Consider the following 19,622-nt stretch of genomic DNA (forward strand, 5'->3'; position numbering starts at 1 on the left):
CACTGCACGGGACTCTGGTGCTCCCTGCGCCGGCGTGGCTCGGAGGCCAAGGGCGGCCTGCCTGGGTGTTTACACAGCCAGACCCGTCTCTGGGCGTAGTACAGAGTTTATTTCCATTCTTCCTCTCAGCATTTCGTTTGGCTCACAGTGTGGCAGAACACACAGGTTGTACTGTCTCTTGTGATCAGTAAAACTGTCCAGACAGAGGAGGGTCTGGATCACTGCTCTGACCTAGTACTTTTTAATCGGCAAAATAGAAATAGTCACACCCACTTGCTGGGTTTTCTGATAGGTTAAAGTGATCTAAAGGATAATGAACTAAAAGAAGCGGTGCGATAGGGACACTAGAGACCCATCCTATTGCCATGTCTCACCTCTTGTTTGGGTTTCATTAGTCCTTCATTTAGTATTTCTTTAGTGCCAACCAAGGCAGGCCCTGTGCTTGGGGTGCAAGTTGGCAGAGACCACCCTGAGCTCAGCAGGACTCGGCCTGGTGAGAGAGAGGGTATAAACTGAGGCACGCTGCAGCCGTGCTGCGTGGGGCTGGAGGAAGGAGAGGCCATGGGCCCCGGGGGCCAGCGCCTCTGACCTGGAGACCATGAGGACAGGGCACTGCACTTCACACGTGTATCAGTCAGCCAGAGGGGTGCAGATGCAACACCAGAAGCCTGCTGGGTGCTGTAAAGGGTATTGATTTGGGGTAGGAGCTTCCAGATACCAGGCCATAAGCATCAGTTACTCCCCTCACCAAAGTCTCTTTTCACGTGTTGGAGCCAGATGGCTGGAGACGTCTGCGAGGGTTCAGGCTTCCTGGGCTGCTCTGGGCTCAGCTCCTCTCTTTCCTCCACAAGGTCAGCTGTAGACTGTGAGGCTCGCTAGGCTTTGCCTCTCTCCACAAGGTCAGTTGCAGACTATCAGTTGACCAGCTCTGTCTCTCTCCCTGGGTCTCCAGCTTCAGCATCAAACTCCAACATGGGAAGCCCTCAGCTCTGTCCTCTGCCATGCCTTTTATCTGTGAGTCCCCACCCACCAAGGGGCGGGGACGCAATGCCCTCCCTAATCATAACTCCATCATGCCCAGGTACAGACCAGATGACAAGCATAACCCAGTATCTGTTTTTGGAATTCATAACCATATCACCCTGCCTCAGCGCGTTTGGGGGAACGTGGTCGGGAGCTCTGCGGAGGGCCTAGGCTTTTGAGGTGGGGCCGCAGGTCCTGGAGTTGGGGGCACAGGCGCTCTTGGGAGCGGGGAGGGGACAGGACATCACCCAGAGCGCCGAGTGAGCAGCGCCAGGCCAGGCTCTGGGCGGCGCAGCAGGAGGAGCCGGTCCCGCCTGCAGGAGGGCAGGGGAGTCGGAGTCGAAGCTGAGGGCGGGCGGGGGCGCCAGAGCCGGTCCTCGCCAGGCGGCACGGTGTCTTCAGCTTGGTAACGGGGGTCCGCGCTCCGCGGGCCTGTGAGGAGCCCGCTCTCAGGGGCTGTGGGCGAGAAGCAGCGAGGGAGCGGAGCGCTGATGGTGAGCGGGGGGCTCCAGGCGCGTGGGGATCGCGGACGCCCCCGCCCCGGGGCCTGCTCCGCACCGGCTGAGCGTCAGGTTGAACTGCGAGTGGCACGGAGCCTGGGCACGGGGACCTGGCCTCCCTCCCGGCGCACTCAGCGCGCTCTGAAACGCACGCCCCCAGCTCCGCGTCCCGCGGGCGCTGCTGCTTTGGGTGGGTGGGCGAGGGAGGACGCGCGTAGACCGAGCGCGGTGGAGGTGGCCCGCGGCGGCAGCCGTGACTGCGGGAGCGCCCTGAGCGTGGGAGGGAGGGGGCGGCCGGGAGGTGCCGGCCCGCAGCTCTCTCCGGGCGGGCGTGTGCTGTGCGCAGCCCTGGAGGCCTCGGGAGCCGGCCCGGGGAAGCGCTGGCCCCCTCGGCCTCCGTCCTGAGCTTCCCAAGGTTCTGCCGCGTCTCAGCTGCCAGCCAGGGGTCCAGACAGGGCAGGCTTGTGAGCTCCTCGCAAGAAGCCGCTGAGCAGGCGGGAGCCGCTGGCGCCCTGACCGCTGCGCGTGGCGCGGTTACGCTTCTGTGATCTCCGCGCGCGGTGCCTCGGTTCCAGCCGCTGTCCCAAAGGAACAACAAGCCTTTCCCCCTCGTTGCAGCCTGAAGCCTCTGTGCCGCTCCTCCTCTCAAGGCGCGGAGCCGGACTACAAGCCGCTCGGGAAACTGAAGCGAGCCGGAGCCTGCCGCCCGGACCCTGGTAAGAGACGTGCCCGGCCGGGCCCCCACGCAGGCGGCGCCCGCTGCCCCGCGCCCGCTGCCCGGCGCCCGCTGCCCCGCGCCCGCTGCCCCGCGCCCGCTGCCCGGCGCCCGCTGCCCCGCGCCCGCTGCCCGGCGCCCGCTGCCCGGCGCCCGCTGCCCGGCGCCCGCTGCCCCGCGCCCGCTGCCAGGCGCCCGCTGCCCCGCGCCCGCTGCCCGGCGCCCGCTGCCCGGCGCCCGCTGCCCGGCGCCCGCTGCCAGGCGCCCGCTGCCCCGCGCCCGCTGCCCGGCGCCCGCTGCCCCGCGCCCGCTGCCCGGCGCCCGCTGCCCGGCGCCCGCTGCCCGGCGCCCGCTGTCCGTTGCCCGCTGTCGGGGCGGTGGGCGGGTGCCCCGCGCAGGAGCGCTCGGCCTTGTCCTGTGCGCCAGAGGCGCCCGGCGCTGGCCGGCCCAGCGGCGGGGCTGTGCGCAGGGGGTCGCGGTGCTGGCGCCGGCGCCGGCCCGGCCGCTTGACCACTAGCGCATCTACAGAGGGTGTTCTCTGCTCAGCCACCCGTTCTCAGGGCTACCTCATTTCCCAGGGAAGGGCTCTAAGTGGAAGGCTGAGGCCGTTGCTTTAGCGGCCGGGAGCGCCCTGGGCTTTCATTCCTCGAGAGGGCCGGTTCCTGCGCAGCAGCCCGCGGGCCTGGGTATGCGTCCCGGGCACTCGCTGCAGCTAACGCCCCACGAACCTGCGCCCGGTTGCCAGCGAGGACGTGGCCGCCCACCCGCCCAGGCTGGGGGACTGATGGGCCGCACTGTCCCCCGTCTTTCTTGCCCATTTCCATCTCCATATTTCCTGTCACTGAGAATCTAATTTAAAAGCACGTCCTCGCCAGGTCCAGGTCTGGTATGGTTACTGGTGTCTGGAAGACAACACATTTGTTTTTGCTTCAATAATCAAAAAACGTAAGAGAAACAATTCCGTTAATGTCACATATTAACTCTAATATGTAAAGCCTCTTCTAATCTTTCCCATATACCTGGTTTTAGGTTATTTTTAAAACAGCTTTCCTGACTGATATGCTATAAGTTGCACGTGTTTAAAATGTACAACTTGATAAATTTTTACGTATACATACACTTGAGAAACCATCACCTAAATAAAGATGGACATACCCCTCACCTAACGTTTCCTGCGCCACCGCGGAACTCCTCCCCGCCGTCCCTTCCAGCCCTCCCCACGGCAAGGCCCCCTCAGATCTGCTTTCTGTCACTGTGAATAAGCTTGCACATTCTAGAATTTTAGATGTGTGGAATCATACAGCCTTTCTGGCTCCTTTTCCTCAGCGTATTTGAAATTCATTCTTGCCGTGTGTATCCTCAGTTTTTTATTGATAAATAGTGCCCCATTGTGTGGAATGCCACCATTTTTGGACCCATTCACCTGTCGATGTACATTTGGATTGTTCCCAGTTCTCAGTTTTTTACAGATAAAGCTGCTGTGAACATTTGTGGACAAATCTTTATATAGAAATATGTTTTCATACCTAGGAGTGGTTCACATTGCAGCTGTGTCTTTAAGAAACTGCCAAACTGATTTTGAAGTGGTTGGACCATTCTTTGCATTCCCACCAGCAGTATTTGTGCATTCCAGTAGCTCTGCCTGGCTGCCAACGCTTGGTCCACTCAGATGTTTTTATTTTAGATATTCTAATAGTTATATAGTTGTATCTCCTTGTGCTTTTAATTTGCACTCCCCTAATAATTAATTATGCTGAGCATCTTTAAATGTGCTTATTTGCCACCCGTGTGTCTTCTTTGGTGAAATGTCTGTTCAAATCTTTACCCATTTTTTAAAAATTGTTCTGTTATTGAGTTTGTACTTTATAATGATCTTTTCCCAGCCTGTTCCTCTTTTTTTTTTCATTTGGTCTCTTAAAGTCTTTCAAAGAGCAGATATTCTTTCTTTATTTTTCCCCCTCTCCCTTTCCCACCCTGCTGTTCTTTGCTGTCTTTGTCCATTCACTATATGATCTTCTGTATTATTTCTCTTTTTGTCTTCTCTTCTAGTTTTCTCCTCTAGGGTTCTCCAGGATTCGATTCTGGGGACCTCTGATGTGGGGAGAGGCTCCCTGTCACTTGCGCCACCTCCGTTTCTGGTTTCTCTTGTGCCTTGCCTTTACTCTCCGCTTCATCTCTCTTTTGTATTGCGTCATCGTCTTGCTGCATGGCTCACTTGCACAGGCACTGGCTCTCTGCGCAGGCGCTCGGCTTACCACGCGGGCACTTGGCTTGCTGTGCGGGCACTCAGCTTGCTGCGTTGGCACTCGGCTTACCACGCAGGCGCTCGGCTTACCACATGGACACTCAGCTTGCTGCGTGGGCACACCTTTACCAGGAGGCCCCAGGGATCAAACCTGGGTCCTCCCATATGTTAGGCAAAAGCCCAGTCACTGAACCACATCCGCTTCCTAGATATTCTTTATTTTGATCAAGTCCAATATATCAATTTTAACTTTTATGGATTATTTATTTATTTTTGTTGTTATAGCTAAGTCTTTGCTTGACTTCCTAAGGTCACAGAGATTTTCTTCTTTGTTTTTTAGTAGAAATTTTATAGTTTTAGGTTTTACACTCAGATCTATGCTTCATTTTGGGTCGTTTTTTGTATATGGTACAAAGTATAGATCTAAATTAAATTTTTTGCTATGCACATAAATGTTCCAGTGCCATTATGTTGTAAAGATTCTCTTTTCTCCAACAAGTTGACTTTGTGCTTTTGTTGAAGACCAATGGACCATGTATATGTGGTTCTATGTCTGGACTTTCTCTTACGTTCCACGATCACTTTGTCTTTCTTGACACCAATAATCCCTTTCTTAATTATTGTAGTTTTATAATTAGCCCTAAGTCAGGTAATTAACTCCTCCAGTTTTGTTCTTTTTCAAAGTTTTTTTGGCTATTCTAGGTCCTTTGCATTTCCATGTGGATTTTAGAGTCAGCTGGCCAATTTCTGCAAAAATGTTTACTGTTGGGATTGTGTTACCTTCTCTGGCTCCCGGCTTCTTGCTCTTCTGGTATCAGAATTTCCTCTCTTGATAATGTTTCTAGTCATACATGTAAGGCCTGCCTTCTTCAGTGTGGCCGCCCCTAAATGGGCTCTTAGAAGATCCCCTTCACAAATGAGTGCACACCTTACTGCCAGTGCATCTTCCGAGAATTACAAGTGAGTTCACACCTGCAGAAACAGAGTAAGATTAAGAACATGCTTTTCTTGGGGTCCACCGTCTTTTCTTGGGGTCCACTGTCTTTTCACATTTACAAAATCCCTTCCCAGCAGTGCCAGTTGGTGTTAGGTTAAATAACTGGGTACTGTAGCCCAGCCATCACAGCCCACCCTTGCCAACTTGGCACCCATATAAATCTCCCTAAATCATATTCTCCAAAGACAATATTATCCTGTGTACAACCAAAGATGCACCACCCCTTTCTCTACCAGAGGAAGCAAAGTCCTTGGAAGATGTTCACTCTTCTCCTTTTATCTTGTAACTTCAGTACTATGATACAAGGTTAGCTACGTTATATGATGAGATAAGGAAGGGAAGAAAAGAAAGATAGTTCCCACATATACACACATCACACGCAAACATATGCATGGCAAAGTGCTCACTGAAGTTCTTTCTGCAGCTAGCCCCGGGGTCACAGCCGATATTGATCACTGCCTTCTTCAGCTACCCATTCTGTGTTCCTTTACCCTCAGCAAGCACTCAGCTGACCGTGGTTCCCTGGTGGGGTGACCCAAGCCTCTATTCCTGAAATTTCAGGGCCATTGGTAATCCTGCCTGGGTAGGTTGCTGCAGTTTTCCACTTAAAGTCAGGACATGGAAGTAAGAAGAGACGCTCTCGGGGAGCTCCTTACTCCACACACACTCTTCCTTACCTCCGTAGTGTAGCGGCAGTCCAGTTCTCCTTGGTAATCTGAATCAAACACCCAGCCAGGGCAGCAATCCCCTTCTTTTCCTACTGATTCAGCGGTATGAGGTGGCACCTTAACTTCCAGCTCAGCAGAGTCATGGTGTGTCCTGGTAGAAGCCTCCTCCCCGGGGAGCAGCAGAGGAAAAGGCCATGGGAACAGGAGGCGAAAATCCTGCTGGGGTGATAGTGAATGCTGCCACCCCTATTTCCACTCCTTGTTACCCAAACCTGAGAGTTCTGGGTATAGGAGAAACAGCACCATATACTGGAAGCTGATTTAAAGCATAAATAAGCCTCCTGGAAAACTGTGCCCCAGTCCTGCAAAGGTATGCCACCCATTTAGTACCATAATCGTTTTCAAAAAGCCATCTCAGGCAACAGATGTGGCTCAAGCAGTTGGGCACCCACCACCTACATGGGAGGTCCTGGGTTTGGTACCTAGTGCCTCCTAAAGAAGATGAGCAATCTTAACAAGCTGAAGCAACAAGCTGACACAAGAGTTGGGAACGGATGTGGCTCAGTTAGTTGGACACCCGCCTTCCACATGAGAGTCCTGGGTTCAGTTCTTGGTACTTCCTAAGACAATGAGTAGACACAATGAGCAAACACAGTGAGCAGACACAACAAGCTGACAGCAGATAACGAGCAGAAACAACAAGCAGAGAGACAAGGGTGCCATCTCGGGGAAAAAGGGCCATTTCACCATTCTCTCAAGCCGCTCTTTCAGGGTGATGGGGAACATGGTAATACCAGTGAATTCCATGAGCATGAGCCCATTGCTGCACTTCATTTGCTGTGAAGCGACTTTCTTGATCAGAAACAAGGCTCTGTGGAATACCAAGATGGTGGATAAGGCATTTGTAAATCCAAGGATGGTATTTTTGTTAGAAACGTTGTGTGCAGGGAAGGCAGATCCATACCCAGAGTGTCTGTTCTAGTAAGAACAAAACACCCTCCTGTCCATGGTAGAAGCTGTCCAGTGTGGTCCACCTGCCCTTGGCAGTGCTGAATTGCCCCAGAGAATGGTATCTTACCAGGAGCGCGCTCGTGGTCTCTGCTGCCGGCAGATCAGGCACTCGCAGCGGACAGCGACCTTGGCGGGTGCGAGTCTGTGTTTATGAGTCTATTGGGCAAGGAAGAATGGATGGGTAAAGAGGCCGACTGGTGGTAACACCAGATTCAGCAGCAAATCAGTAAGTTGCCATACGTAGCAGTCTCATAAACATTTCCTTTCCATTCTTCCTAGTTTAGGTACCTTAAATGGCAGGAAAATATTTATTGTGTTCTAATTCTAAGAATTTAATCAAATTGGACTTAATATGTAATAATGCAGTATGCGTAAATATCAGTAAAAGGAATTTTGTTGACTTTTCGTTCTTGACACCTAATGTGGCTCATGCAGTATTTGGTTAAAGTTGATGCTAACTTCTGTGAGTTCCTCCAGCATCTACCACAGCCCAGGGCACAAAGTGGGAATCCGTAAAAGTCCATAAACGGAAAACTTACGGGATCAAATAACTGTTGTCCTCATTGAATATGCCAGCAGAGCTGAGCATCTACTATTCCCAGGAGCACAGTTTGCCAACCCTCTTGAGGGTGGAATCAGCAAATAGAATTAGCAGCAGAACTTAAAAAAAATAAAAGCAAAATCAGCTTATCAGCTCCCACCTTCAGGGACTGATCCACTTGTTCCAGAATGAGAGAGAAAGCTACACTTTTTTAAAAGCTCCAGGTGATTCTAATGATCAGCCATGTTTGGGAACTTTTGTAAGGCAATATGGCCTTATTTTGAGAATTCAGCTCTGGCATTATAAGGAAGTTGAGGAATGTAGTTAAATTGTTCAGAATATCCCAAGTATATGGGACCTTTATATATATATATATTAAGTATATATATATATATTTAAGGAGGTTCCAGAGATTGAACCCAGGACCTTGTACATGGGAATCAGATGCTCAACCACTGAGCTACATAATGGTCCCCAATGAGAGTTGGTTATTTCATTTGTTTGTTTTGTTTTTAGGAGGTACTAGAGATCAAACCTGGGACCTCGAACATGAGAAGCAGGTGCTCAACCACTTGAGCTGCATACCCAATATTTTTTTTGAAGCGCAAACTCCTCTTTGTAATTCCAAGACTTAAAATGTGGCTAAATGCTACAAACTGAATTATCCTTAAAAGCACAACTTTGGATGGCTTTTACTTCCTATAAACTTTTTTTGTTTGTTTTTCCCACAGAGGAGGAAGATGACGATCTCTTTGATGATCCTCTGCCGCTACCTTTGAGGCACAAAGTTCCAAACCAGCTAACTCTTCACTCTGAGTCGTCTTCTGTGACTACAGCATCAGAGAACCAGCCTGGAAAACTGAGACAAAGCACAGGATGCTTCAAAACCTCTTTCTGGGCAAACTTTGTAGATTGTGAAGAATCCAACAGTGAGAGCGAAGAGGAATTAGAAATCGCAGCTTCCTTTACAGATGGTCTGGAGCCCACCCCCCTTGACCAGCAGGAGTCTGATGTGGATGTGCCACAATGGGGAGTGTTCTTTAAAAGGAGTGATGAAATCACAGATGACAGTCTGGAACACTTGCCTTCCTCCACCGCGGCGGGGGGGTCCCAGTCACCAAAGCTCTTCAGTGACTCTGATGGGGAATCGACCCACATCTCTTCCCAGAATTCTTCGCAGTCAACGCACGTATCAGAGCAGGGAAGTCAGGGCTGGGACAGCCAGTCCGACACTGTTTTGTTATCTTCCCAAGAGAGAAACTGTGCCGATTTTACTTCCTTAAGTAAAGGTGGCCATAGACCAAGGAACAAAGAGAATACTGCCGTCCAGCTGGAACAAAATGTACTTTGTCCAAAGGATCCTTGCCCTGATTTGAAAAGTGAAAATCAAAATGCAAATATAGTACCTAGTGTTGGAGAACCAACTACTCTAAGTATTGAGAAACACACAGCTGAGGGGGAAATGTTGCTAAATCTGAGCACAAAAGCAGATTCACAGAGCTCCTCTGATTTTGAAATTCCCTCAACCCCAGATGCTGAGGTACCTAAAAGAGAGCACTTACAGTATTTATATGAGAAGCTAGCAACAGGTGAAAGTATAGTGGTTGGGGGGAAAAAAGCTCACTCTTAGATATTTAAGAGTTAAAAACTCATTATAAAAAGACATCCCCCCCAAAAACTATGCAAAGAAATAGTTGAAATCACAATAGGGAAATTAAAGTGGAATACTTAAAACATTCAAATAACCTAAAAGGCAGTAAAGGGAAATCAGAGGAATAAAAACCAAAAGGAACAAACAAAAATAAAATGGTAGACCTAAATACAAACAATACTTAAATATAAATGGTATAAACACATCAAAGCCAAGACAGATTGTCAAAATAAAGAAACAAGAAACAACCCAACCATATGCTGTCTACAAGAAACATCACATATGACATAGTTCGGTTAAAGGTGAAAGGATGGAAAAAGATAACACAATGCAAATAATAATTAAAGCTGATGGGGCTTTATTAATAGCAGACAAATTTCCTAATGAGAAAAGGATCAGTTCACCAAGAAGAAATAACAGTCCTAAATGTGTACGCATTCAACAACATCTTTGAAATACATGAAGTAAAAACTGACACCCGAAAGGAGAAGAGACAAATGTGTAATTATAGTTGTAGACTTTAACATTCCTCTCTCAGAAACAGAGCTAGAGGACCAAGGATCAGCAAGGATATAAAAGGACTGCACAGCACCATCAGCCAACAGGCTCAAATTGAAATGTACAGAACACACCACCCTAAAAGAGAATACATTGTTTCCAAGTGCACATGGAACATTCACCAAGATAGACCACATCCTGAATCATAAAATCACTTCATTGAAATGAAGGAATGAGCTTGTATCTATTAAAATAAACTGATGAGTATGGAAAAAGGCATCTTAAATCTTGAAACATATCCCTTAAGAACCTTGGTATAAATTCAGTAGTTGAGGGCCTATAAGAAACTACTTACATGGCTAACTTATGTGTACGTTCTTTGACTCATTTAACTTCCTTAAGGGAGTACTTTGCATTCTTTCATATGAGGATTTAATAAAGTTTTATTAACAAATGTCCATGAATTCATTTCAAAGATTAAGGAAGCAAAAGGATTTCATGTACAAAATTCAGTGAAGTCTCTGTTTAAAACTAACGATGCCATGCATTATCATGCTGTATGGTGATTAAACTAAAAGTAAATGTTGGACCTTCAAGACTCGCTAGGATTACAGGTCCTAAGAGCATAGACAGGGCTCATAACCGGCGCAGAGAACCTGGGAAGCCACCCTCTCGTTTCTCCAGAAAGGAACGTTGCACTCCCACATGTTGGGAGCAGGAGGTCCTTGTCCGTTTACAGGGGAGGATGCTGCTTTGAGGGGCAAAACCTGGACAGTGACACCTAGGCGTCGTGCTTCAGTTAAACTGGGAGGTGAGGGGCACGAGGGAAGTACTGACGTATTTAGGAAGATACGGGGGGGAGAGTAGGGATGGGTTGAGAGGCCTTGTTCAACTTGCTTCTGTCTGTCTGCCAGGAGTACGCCTGAACCATACAATCTCAGGGAAGCGATTCTGCCCTAACCTAGTAAGTTTTGGGTAATAGGTACACTAGTTGAGGTTGGTATGAGAGTGGTAAGGTACTTGGGGGCAGAGGGATAAAAGAAGTTCAGGTTTTCAGTTTTGTCTTTCACAATCTTTCTAACTCCATCGTGAAGAGATTGCTGGCCCCTCTTTTCCACTTCAGGTGCTGCTGTGAGCTAGCTGATGAAGTCAGTTTTCAATATGTAGCAGTACAAGCTTCCGTATGATGGAGGCAGGATTTTTTTTTTTTTACCATTTTGCCCATCTCCTTTAAATACTATTATATGCATTTGAAGTGAACAGAAATCACAGGAGGGTGCCAGGAGAGACTGGAAATCATTGGTTTAGTAGCCAGCTGTAACTAATCAGCCCATTACAGAAACCCAGACCCTTCTCGTTTTTCATTTATAGCTCTACAAACTAGTTATCCTTTATTATCATAAATCATGTAATCCAGTGTAACTATATACATTTATATACATCCACTGGCACTTGACAGTCTTTTTTTTTTTTTTTTTAATGTTACATTCGAAAAATATGAGGTCCCCATATACCCCCACCCCCCTCACCCCACTCCTCCCACATCAACAACCTTTCATCATCGTGGCACGTTCATTGCATTTGGTGAAGACATTTGGGAGCGCTGCTGCACCCCATGGCTAGTGGTTGACATTGTAGTTCTCCCCCGGGCCACCCAGGGGGCCATGGCAGGACATACAGTGTCCAGCATCTGTCCCTGCAGCACCACCCAGGACAACTCCAAGTCCTGAAAATGCAATTGTATGGCTTATGTTCCAAAGGCTCTTCACTTTGATGTTAGCACTCTTAACATTTTATAGGCATACCATTGCTTACATACTGCCACATTTTCATTGTTTTATGTATGAGTGGGATATTACAGGCAGATAGTAAATACTGGCTGGATGAACGAAGGGCTGATGCCCTGAAACAGACTGCAACCACCAGAGGTTTTAAAGCAGAGGTATAGAGTAATAACCAGAACTTACATATGGTGCTTATTCTGTGGCAGTTTATTTTTTTTAAGATTTATTTATTTCTCCCCTCCCCCCCTTGTTTGTGCTCACTGTCAGCTCTCTGTACTCATCTTTTCAGGAGGCACTGGAACTGAACCCGGGACCTCCAGGAGGCACCCATTTGCTCAAGCCACTTCAGCTCCCTGCTTGCTGTGTCTCTCACTGCATCATCTTGTTGCATCAGCTCGCTGTCATCTTGGGGCCTCGTATGTGGGAAGCTAGCACTCAATCACTGAGTCATGTTGGCTCCCCTAAATTGTTTTTTTTTCCATCTGTTTTTCCATCTGTTTGCTTGGTTTTTTTAAGCCGCCCCTCCTAAGATGGGTGCTTTATCTGTTTCCTCATTTTTCTGCTCATTGTTTTTGCTTGTTGTCTGCTCATTTGCATGTGTGTGTGTGTTTTTGTCATTGTCTGCTCATTGTCTTTGTTTTTTTTTTTAGGAGGCACCGGGAACCAAACTCGGGACTTCGCGTGTGGGATGTGAGTGCTCAACTGCTTGAGCCGCATATGCTCCTTGCTGTTTTGTTTTTGCTCATTTTCTATTTGTTGTTTTTTTGCTCAATGTCTGCTTGTTGTTTGTCTTCAAGAGGCACCAGGAACTGAACCTGGTGCCCAACTGTTTGAGGCACGTCCGCTCCTGCTTGTTTATTTTGGGGGTTTGTTTATTTTTTTTAGGAGGCACTGGGGACTGACCCCAGGACCTCCCATCTAAGTCTTTTACGTAGTCATACTCTATTAACTTGTTTAATCCTCATAACTGTCATTTGAGATAGAAAAACTTGGTATCCCAGGGAGTGGGTGTAGCTCAAGTGGTGGAGTGCCTGCCTCCATGTACAGGTCCTGAGTTCAGTCCCCAGTATCTTCTAAAAACAAGTGAAAAAACAAACTCTCTCATTGGGGAGGGGATGTAGCTCAGTGGTTGCTACACTGCTTCCCACGCACGAAGTCCTGGGTTCAATCCCTAGTACTTCCATAAAACTACAACTTGATATCCCCATTTACAGAGGAGACGAAGGCATGGAGAGGGCAGTTCACAGAGCTGTGAAGGAGGAAAGGTGGCACCAGCTTTCCGCAGGCTGCTCCACTCATGCTGACACCCACGTGCTCACCACTGTACTACGCTGCCTCTCGGGGAGCGCCTATGGACGGTCTGCATTCACTGTAGTGACTGTGAGATTTTTAACCTCAGGAACGGGAAAGTAGAAAAGGAAAAAGTGAAAAAGCCAATTAAAATACCAAGACATACTGCAGAAGAAACCCAGAAGTTAGCCACCTCTGCCTCAGAGAGGAAGCCTAGGTTTAATATTAGGAACTTATTTTTAAAGTTTGGCTGAAGATGAAGATAGTTTAAAACTAGTCAGCTTTATACAAATACTTTATGGGATTTGAACTATATCTCAATAAAGCTGATATTAAATACAAAATAAAATAACTAGCTTAGCACAGTTGACCGCCTACTAGCAGAGCGATCTGAGGCATGTTCCTCAATCAGCCAGCCTCAGCCTCGTAGAATCACGAGAAGAACAGGAGTGCGTGCTCCAGGTGTAAGGCCCACCCAGCCAGTTTCAGCTCTGAACTCTAAAATGCCTTTGCATTGCCAGGTGGTGTTTAATGATAAGGACCTGATGACTGGAATATGCAAAAAAGTTGAGAAGTATCCATCCACGTTATGTTAATTAAATGTAGAATTCTACTTTTAATATTCAAATGCATAAACCATGACAGTGATAATGCTTTCTTAAAAAGAAAGTTAAGTTTAAAGGAATTGCATAGAAGCCTTTTGTTAATCTTATCAGCAAGGAATAGCCAGTTATTCAGAAACAAACAAAGCTAAGCCACGTTATGTATCAAACTAAATTTATTTTGTTAAGGAGAAACTCTTGTACTATAATAAAAATACCAGTCTAAATTTTGCACATATGAGAGAAGAACCCTGAGATTACCAACTGTATATTGCTATCCCCTTAGATACTAAACACAGTGGTATTGGCACCATCTATCCAGTGGATTAATTTACCTTTTCATTGAATATACATATTAATATTATCCTTGTATATATACCTTGTATTTGAGAAAAAAAATTCTGGCAACTTCAGGAAACTAAAGAAACTAAATGTTTACTTAAAATAATTAAAGCTCCGCCCTGGATGGTGCTTCAGAGGTAATCACCGGACATTGTAAATCCTCACAGGGCCCACTTGATGGAATAGAGGAGAGTATGGGCCATGATGTGAACCAATGTATATGAGGTGCAGAGGTGCCCAAAGATGTACTTACCAAATCCAATGGATGTGTCATGATGATGGGAACGAGTGTTGTTGGGGGGGGGGGAGAGGGGGGGGTGGGGGGGTGGGGTTGAATGGGACCTCACATATATATTTTTAATGTAATATTATTACAAAGTCAATAAAAAATAAAAAAATAAAAAATAAAAATAAAAATAAAAAAAATAAAAAAAATAAAAGAAAAACTAAGAAAAAAAAAATAGTTAAAGCTCCAACATTTCCATTTAAATTTTCTGTGATTTTACTGCTTAAGTTCAACTCTTTAATGACATAAGGGTAACACACATATTTAAAACTCCCAAAGGCCCATTAAGTTTCTATTTGATAAGGAAGAGACAAAACTACAAGTTTACTATATTTTTCATTTGCCCCCAGTTTTATGCTTTTTTTCAGTTAGGAGTTAAATTTATTGCCCTGCCATACTAAATAACAATTTACAGTTAATAAGGCGATAATATTCATTTGGAAGGGAAAGTCCACCCGAATAGCCAAAGGCATTCTGAAAAAGAAGAGCGATGTGGGAGGAATTTTACTGCCTGACCTTGAAACATATTACAAAGTTACAGTGGTCAAAACAGCAGGGTACTGATGTAAAGACACATCGATCAGAGGATTAGAATTGAGAGTCTAGGGGAAACGGACTTGGCCCAGTGGTTAGGGCGTCCGTCTACCACATGGGAGGTCTGCGGTTCAAACCCCGGGCCTCCTGGACCCGTGTGGAGCTGGCCCATGCGCAGTGCTGATGTGCGCAAGGAGTGCCCTGCCACGCAGGGGTGTCCCCTGCATAGGAGCCCCACATGCAAGGAGTGCGCCCTGTAAGGAGAGCCGCCCAGCTTGAAAGAGAGAGCAGCCTGCCCAGGAATGGCGTTGCCCACACTTCCCGTGCTGCTGACGACAACAAAAGCAGACAAAGAAACAAGATGCAGCAAATAGACACAGAGAACAGACAACTGGGGGAGGTAAATAAATAAATAAATCTTTAAAAAAAAAAAAGAATTGAGAGTCTAGAAATAAACCCTCACCTCGACAGTCAACTGGTATTTGACAAACCTACCAAGTCATTGTAACAGGACAAAGGCATCTCTTCAACAAAGGGTGCTGGGACAAGTGGATATCTATAACCAAAAGAATGAAAGAGGACCCCTATCTCACTTCCTACTCTAGAATCAACACAAAATGGATCAAAGATCTAAATATAAAATCCAGGACCATAAAACTACTAGAAGAAAATGTAGGGAAACCTCTTCAAGACCTTATGGTAGGTGGTGGTTTCCTGGACCTTTACACCCCAAGCACGTGCAACAAAAGAAAAAATAGATAAATTGGACCGCTTCAAAATTAAACACTTTTGCACCTCACAGGACTTTGTCAAAAGGATGAAAAGGCAGCCAACTCAATGGGAGGAAATATTTGGGAATCACATATCTGATAATGGCTTAATATCCAGGATATATAAAAAGATGTTACAACTCAACAATAAAAACGACCCAACTGAAAAATGGGCAAAACTTGAATAGACATTTGTCCAAATAAGAAATACAAATGGCAAAAAAAACACATGAAGAAATGCTCAACATCACTCATGATTAGAGAAATGCAAATCGAAATTACAATGAGGTATCATGTCACACCTTATCAGATTGGCCACTATTAAAAAGACAGAGAACTCCAAGTGCTGGAGAGGATGTGGAGAGACAGGAACACTTACCCACTGTTGGCAGGAATGCAGAATGGTACAGCCACTGAGGAGAACTGTTTGGCAGTTTCTAAAGAAGTCGAATTTAGACCTGCTACATGACCCTGCAATACCGCTACTGGGTGTATATGCAGAGAAACCGAGAGCAGTGACATAAACAGACCTCTGCACACCGGTGTTCACAGGGGCATTGTTCATGATTGCCAAAAATTGGAAACAACCCAGGTGCCCATCAACAGAAGAATGGATAGACAAACGGGTCTGTTCACACAAGGGAACATTATGCAGCTGTAAGAAGAAATGAAGTCATGCAGTATATGACAATATGGATGAACCTGGAGGACATTATGTTGAGTGAAGCAAGTCAGACACAAAAGGACAAATACTGTATGATTTCATTACTATAAACCAAATACATTGTGTAACATATTGTATGATTTAAAAAATTATAGGTATCCAGTACATTTAATTGAGAAATGTATGTTTTTATTAACTGTGTTTTCTTTTTAGTTTTTAATTGTTTATTTTCAATTCTTAAATGTACAAAATAAAATTTAAAAATAATGGTGATAGTGTGGGTAAACCTGGCTGGATAAGTTTGTTTGTTTGTTTGTTTCTCTCTCTCTTTCTTGTGTATCTGAAAAATGTCTTTATTTTGCCTTCATTAAAAATTTTTCATTGATGTATATTTCACATACCATGAAATCCAGTGGTTTTTAGCATATTCACAAAGTTATGCAGCCATCACCACTGTCTGGTTCCAAACCATATTCATCACTCCAAAAATAAACACCAGACCTATTAGCTGCCACTCCCCATTCCCTCACAACCACTAATCCACTTTCTATCTCTATGAATTTGCTTATTCTAGTTATTTCACCTAAGTGAAATCATACAATATGTCCTTTTGCATCTGGATTATTTTATGTCTTCAAGGTTCATCCATGTCATAGTATGTATCAGAACTTCGTTCCTGAATAATATTTCATTGTATAGATATGCCACATTGTGCTTATCCATTCTTCTGTTTATGGACACTTGGGTTGCTTCCACTTTTTGGCTATTGTGAATAATGCAGCTACAAACATCTGTATACAATTATCCATTTGAGCCCCACTGCTTTCAGTTCTTTTGGGTACATACCAAGTAGCAGGATTGCTGGGTCATTTGGCAGTTCTATACTTACCTTCCTAAGGAACTGCCAAACAGTCTTTCACAATGGTGGCACCATTTTACATTGACATTAGCAATGAATGAGTGTTCCTATTCCTCTGCATCCCTCCAAACTTATTTTCCTTTTAAATATTGTAGCCACCCTAGTGGGTGTGAAATGATATCTCATTGTGATTTTGATTTGCATCTCCCTGATGGCTAATGATGTTGAGCAACTTTTCACATGCTTTCTGGCTGTTTGTATATCTTCTTTGGGGAGATGCCTGCTGAAGTCATTTGCCCATTTTTATATTGATTGTTGGTCTTTTTCTTAAGTTGAGGGATTTTTTTTACTATATACTGGATATTAATCCTTTATCAGACATATGGTTTCCAAATATTTTCTCCCATTGTGTAGGTTGTCTTTTTACTTTCATGAAAAAGTCCTTTGAGGGAAGCAGGTGTGGCTCAAGTGATAGGGCCCCACCTACCCTGTGGGAGGACCTGGGTTCGATCCCTGGGGCCTCCAAGTGGAAAGGAAGAAGAGAAAGCATGCCTGTGTGGCAAGCCAGTGCCCACAGTGAACCAGTGCCCGCACAAGTGAGTCACGCAGCAAGATGATGATGCAACAAAAGAGAGGCCAAGGGGAGAGTCAAGGTGAAGTACAGCAGAGACCAGGAACTGAGGTGGCACAATTGACAGGGAAACTCTCTCCACATCAGAGCTCTCCTAGATCACCTGGTGAACCCTAGAGGAGAAAGACAAGAAGAGAAGACAAAAATAAAAAAGAGAGAAATAGATACAGAAGATCACACAGTTAATGAACAGTAGGGTGAGAAAAGGGGAGGGGAAGGAAAAAAAGTCCTTTGAGGAGCAAAAGCTTTTAAATTTGTTGAGTCATTCTTCCCTTAAATTTTTCTCATTACTTTAAAATCTTCTTACAAACACTCCCATCTTCCCATACTTCCCTTCCCCTAGTAACCTCTAATCTGCTTTCTACTTTCTGAGAATTTGCTATTTTTAGTCATCTCATAAGTAATATCATACATTTTTTCATCCTTATTTGTCCTGCTTATTTCACTGAATATAATGTTTTCAAGGATCTTCCATGTTGCAAAATTTCCCGTAGCCTACTTTTTTCTTAGGTCTGAATGATGATATATTGTATGTATGTATCATAGTTTGTTTATTCATTTGTTTGTTTATGGACATTTGGATTGTTCCCAGCTTTTGGCTATTGTAAATGCTGCTGCTATAAACATTGGAATAAAAGCACTTGTTTTCACTCCTTGGGTCTATATGTATAAGAGGGATTGCTAGGCCATATAGTAATTCTATACTTAATTTTATGAGGAACTGCCAAAGTGTATTCCTAGTAACTGCACCATTTTACTTTCTTACCAACAATGCACTAGAGTTCTATAGTTTCTCCACATCCTTTACTACACTTGATATTTTCTGTTTTAATATTTGCCATCCTTGTACATGAGAAGTGGTATATTATTGTGGTTTTAATTTACATTTCCCTAAAGGCTTATGATGGTGAATATCTTTTTGAGCATCTTTTCATGTCTTTATTGATCATTTGTATATACATGTATTTAAATATCTATTCAAATCCTTTTTCCATTTTAAAAATTGGGTTGCTTGTCTTTTTGATGGGTTGTCGGATATCTTTGTATTTTCTGCATATTAAACCCTTATCTGGTATATGGTTTTACAATGATTTTCTCCCATTCTATATGTTGTTTTTTTCATTTTCTTGATAATTTCTTGTCCATCAATGCACAAGTTTTTTAATTTGATGAAATAAAATTTATCTATTGTTTCTTTTGTTGCTGATATTTTGATGTCATATCTAAAAATCCATTGCTGAATCCCATATCATCAAGATTTCCCCCTATGTTATCTTCTAAGAGTTTTATATTTCTTTTATATTTAGGTCTTTGATCCACTTTGAGTTTATTTTTATATATGGTGTGAGGTAGGGTTATAACTTCATTTTTCTGAATGTGGATATCCAATTTTCTCAACACCGTTTGGTGAAGATACTATTTTTTTCTTGACTGCATGTACTTAGCTCCCTTGTTAAAAATCATTTGGTATAGATGTGTGGGTCTGTTCCTGGACTTCCAATTCTGTTCCACTGATCTTGTCTATCTTTGTGCCAGTACCACACTTTTTTTTTTATTACCGTCACTTTGTAATACACTTTGAAATCAGGAAGTGTGAGTCATCCAACCCTCTTCTTTTTCAAGATTGTTTTGGCTCTTCATGGCCCCTTGCAGTTCCATATAAATTTCATTATTAGTTTTCCCACTTCTGAAAAAACATAGCAGGAATTTTAGTAGGGAATGTGTTGAATTTGTATATTGTTTTGGGCAATATTGACATATTAGCAATGTTAAATCCTCCAGTCCATGAACATGGGAGGCCATTTATTTAGGTCTTTAATTTGTTTCAGCAATGTTTTCAGTATACATGTCTTTTGTATCCTTGAATTTATTCCTCGATATTTTATTCTTTTAGATGATATTGTAAATGGAAGTATTTTCTACATTTCCACTTTGTTCTTTGCTAGTGGATACCAACTCAGTTGTTTTTTTTGTGTGTTAATCTTGTGCCCTGCCACTTCCTTGAATTCAT

General features: G+C 44.7%; 1 protein-coding gene across 6 annotated transcripts in view; it reads left to right on the forward strand.

Moving 5' to 3' along the window:
* DCLRE1C (DNA cross-link repair 1C) overlaps nucleotides 1-10,303 on the forward strand; it is a 44,647-nt gene extending 34,344 nt beyond the window's left edge. For all 6 annotated transcript variants that reach the window (XM_058282371.2, XM_071210061.1, XM_058282372.2 and 3 more), the window contains 2 exons: nucleotides 2,142-2,239; nucleotides 8,432-10,303. In XM_058282371.2, coding sequence (XP_058138354.1) covers nucleotides 2,142-2,239; nucleotides 8,432-9,330 — 997 coding nt within the window. In that variant the 3' untranslated portion in view covers nucleotides 9,331-10,303. The remainder of the gene's footprint in view (nucleotides 1-2,141; nucleotides 2,240-8,431) is intronic.
* The last annotated feature ends 9,319 nt before the right edge of the window (nucleotides 10,304-19,622 follow it).

Source organism: Dasypus novemcinctus, chromosome 20 (genome assembly GCF_030445035.2).
Source record: "Dasypus novemcinctus isolate mDasNov1 chromosome 20, mDasNov1.1.hap2, whole genome shotgun sequence".
NCBI classification, from domain to species: Eukaryota; Metazoa; Chordata; class Mammalia; order Cingulata; family Dasypodidae; genus Dasypus; species Dasypus novemcinctus.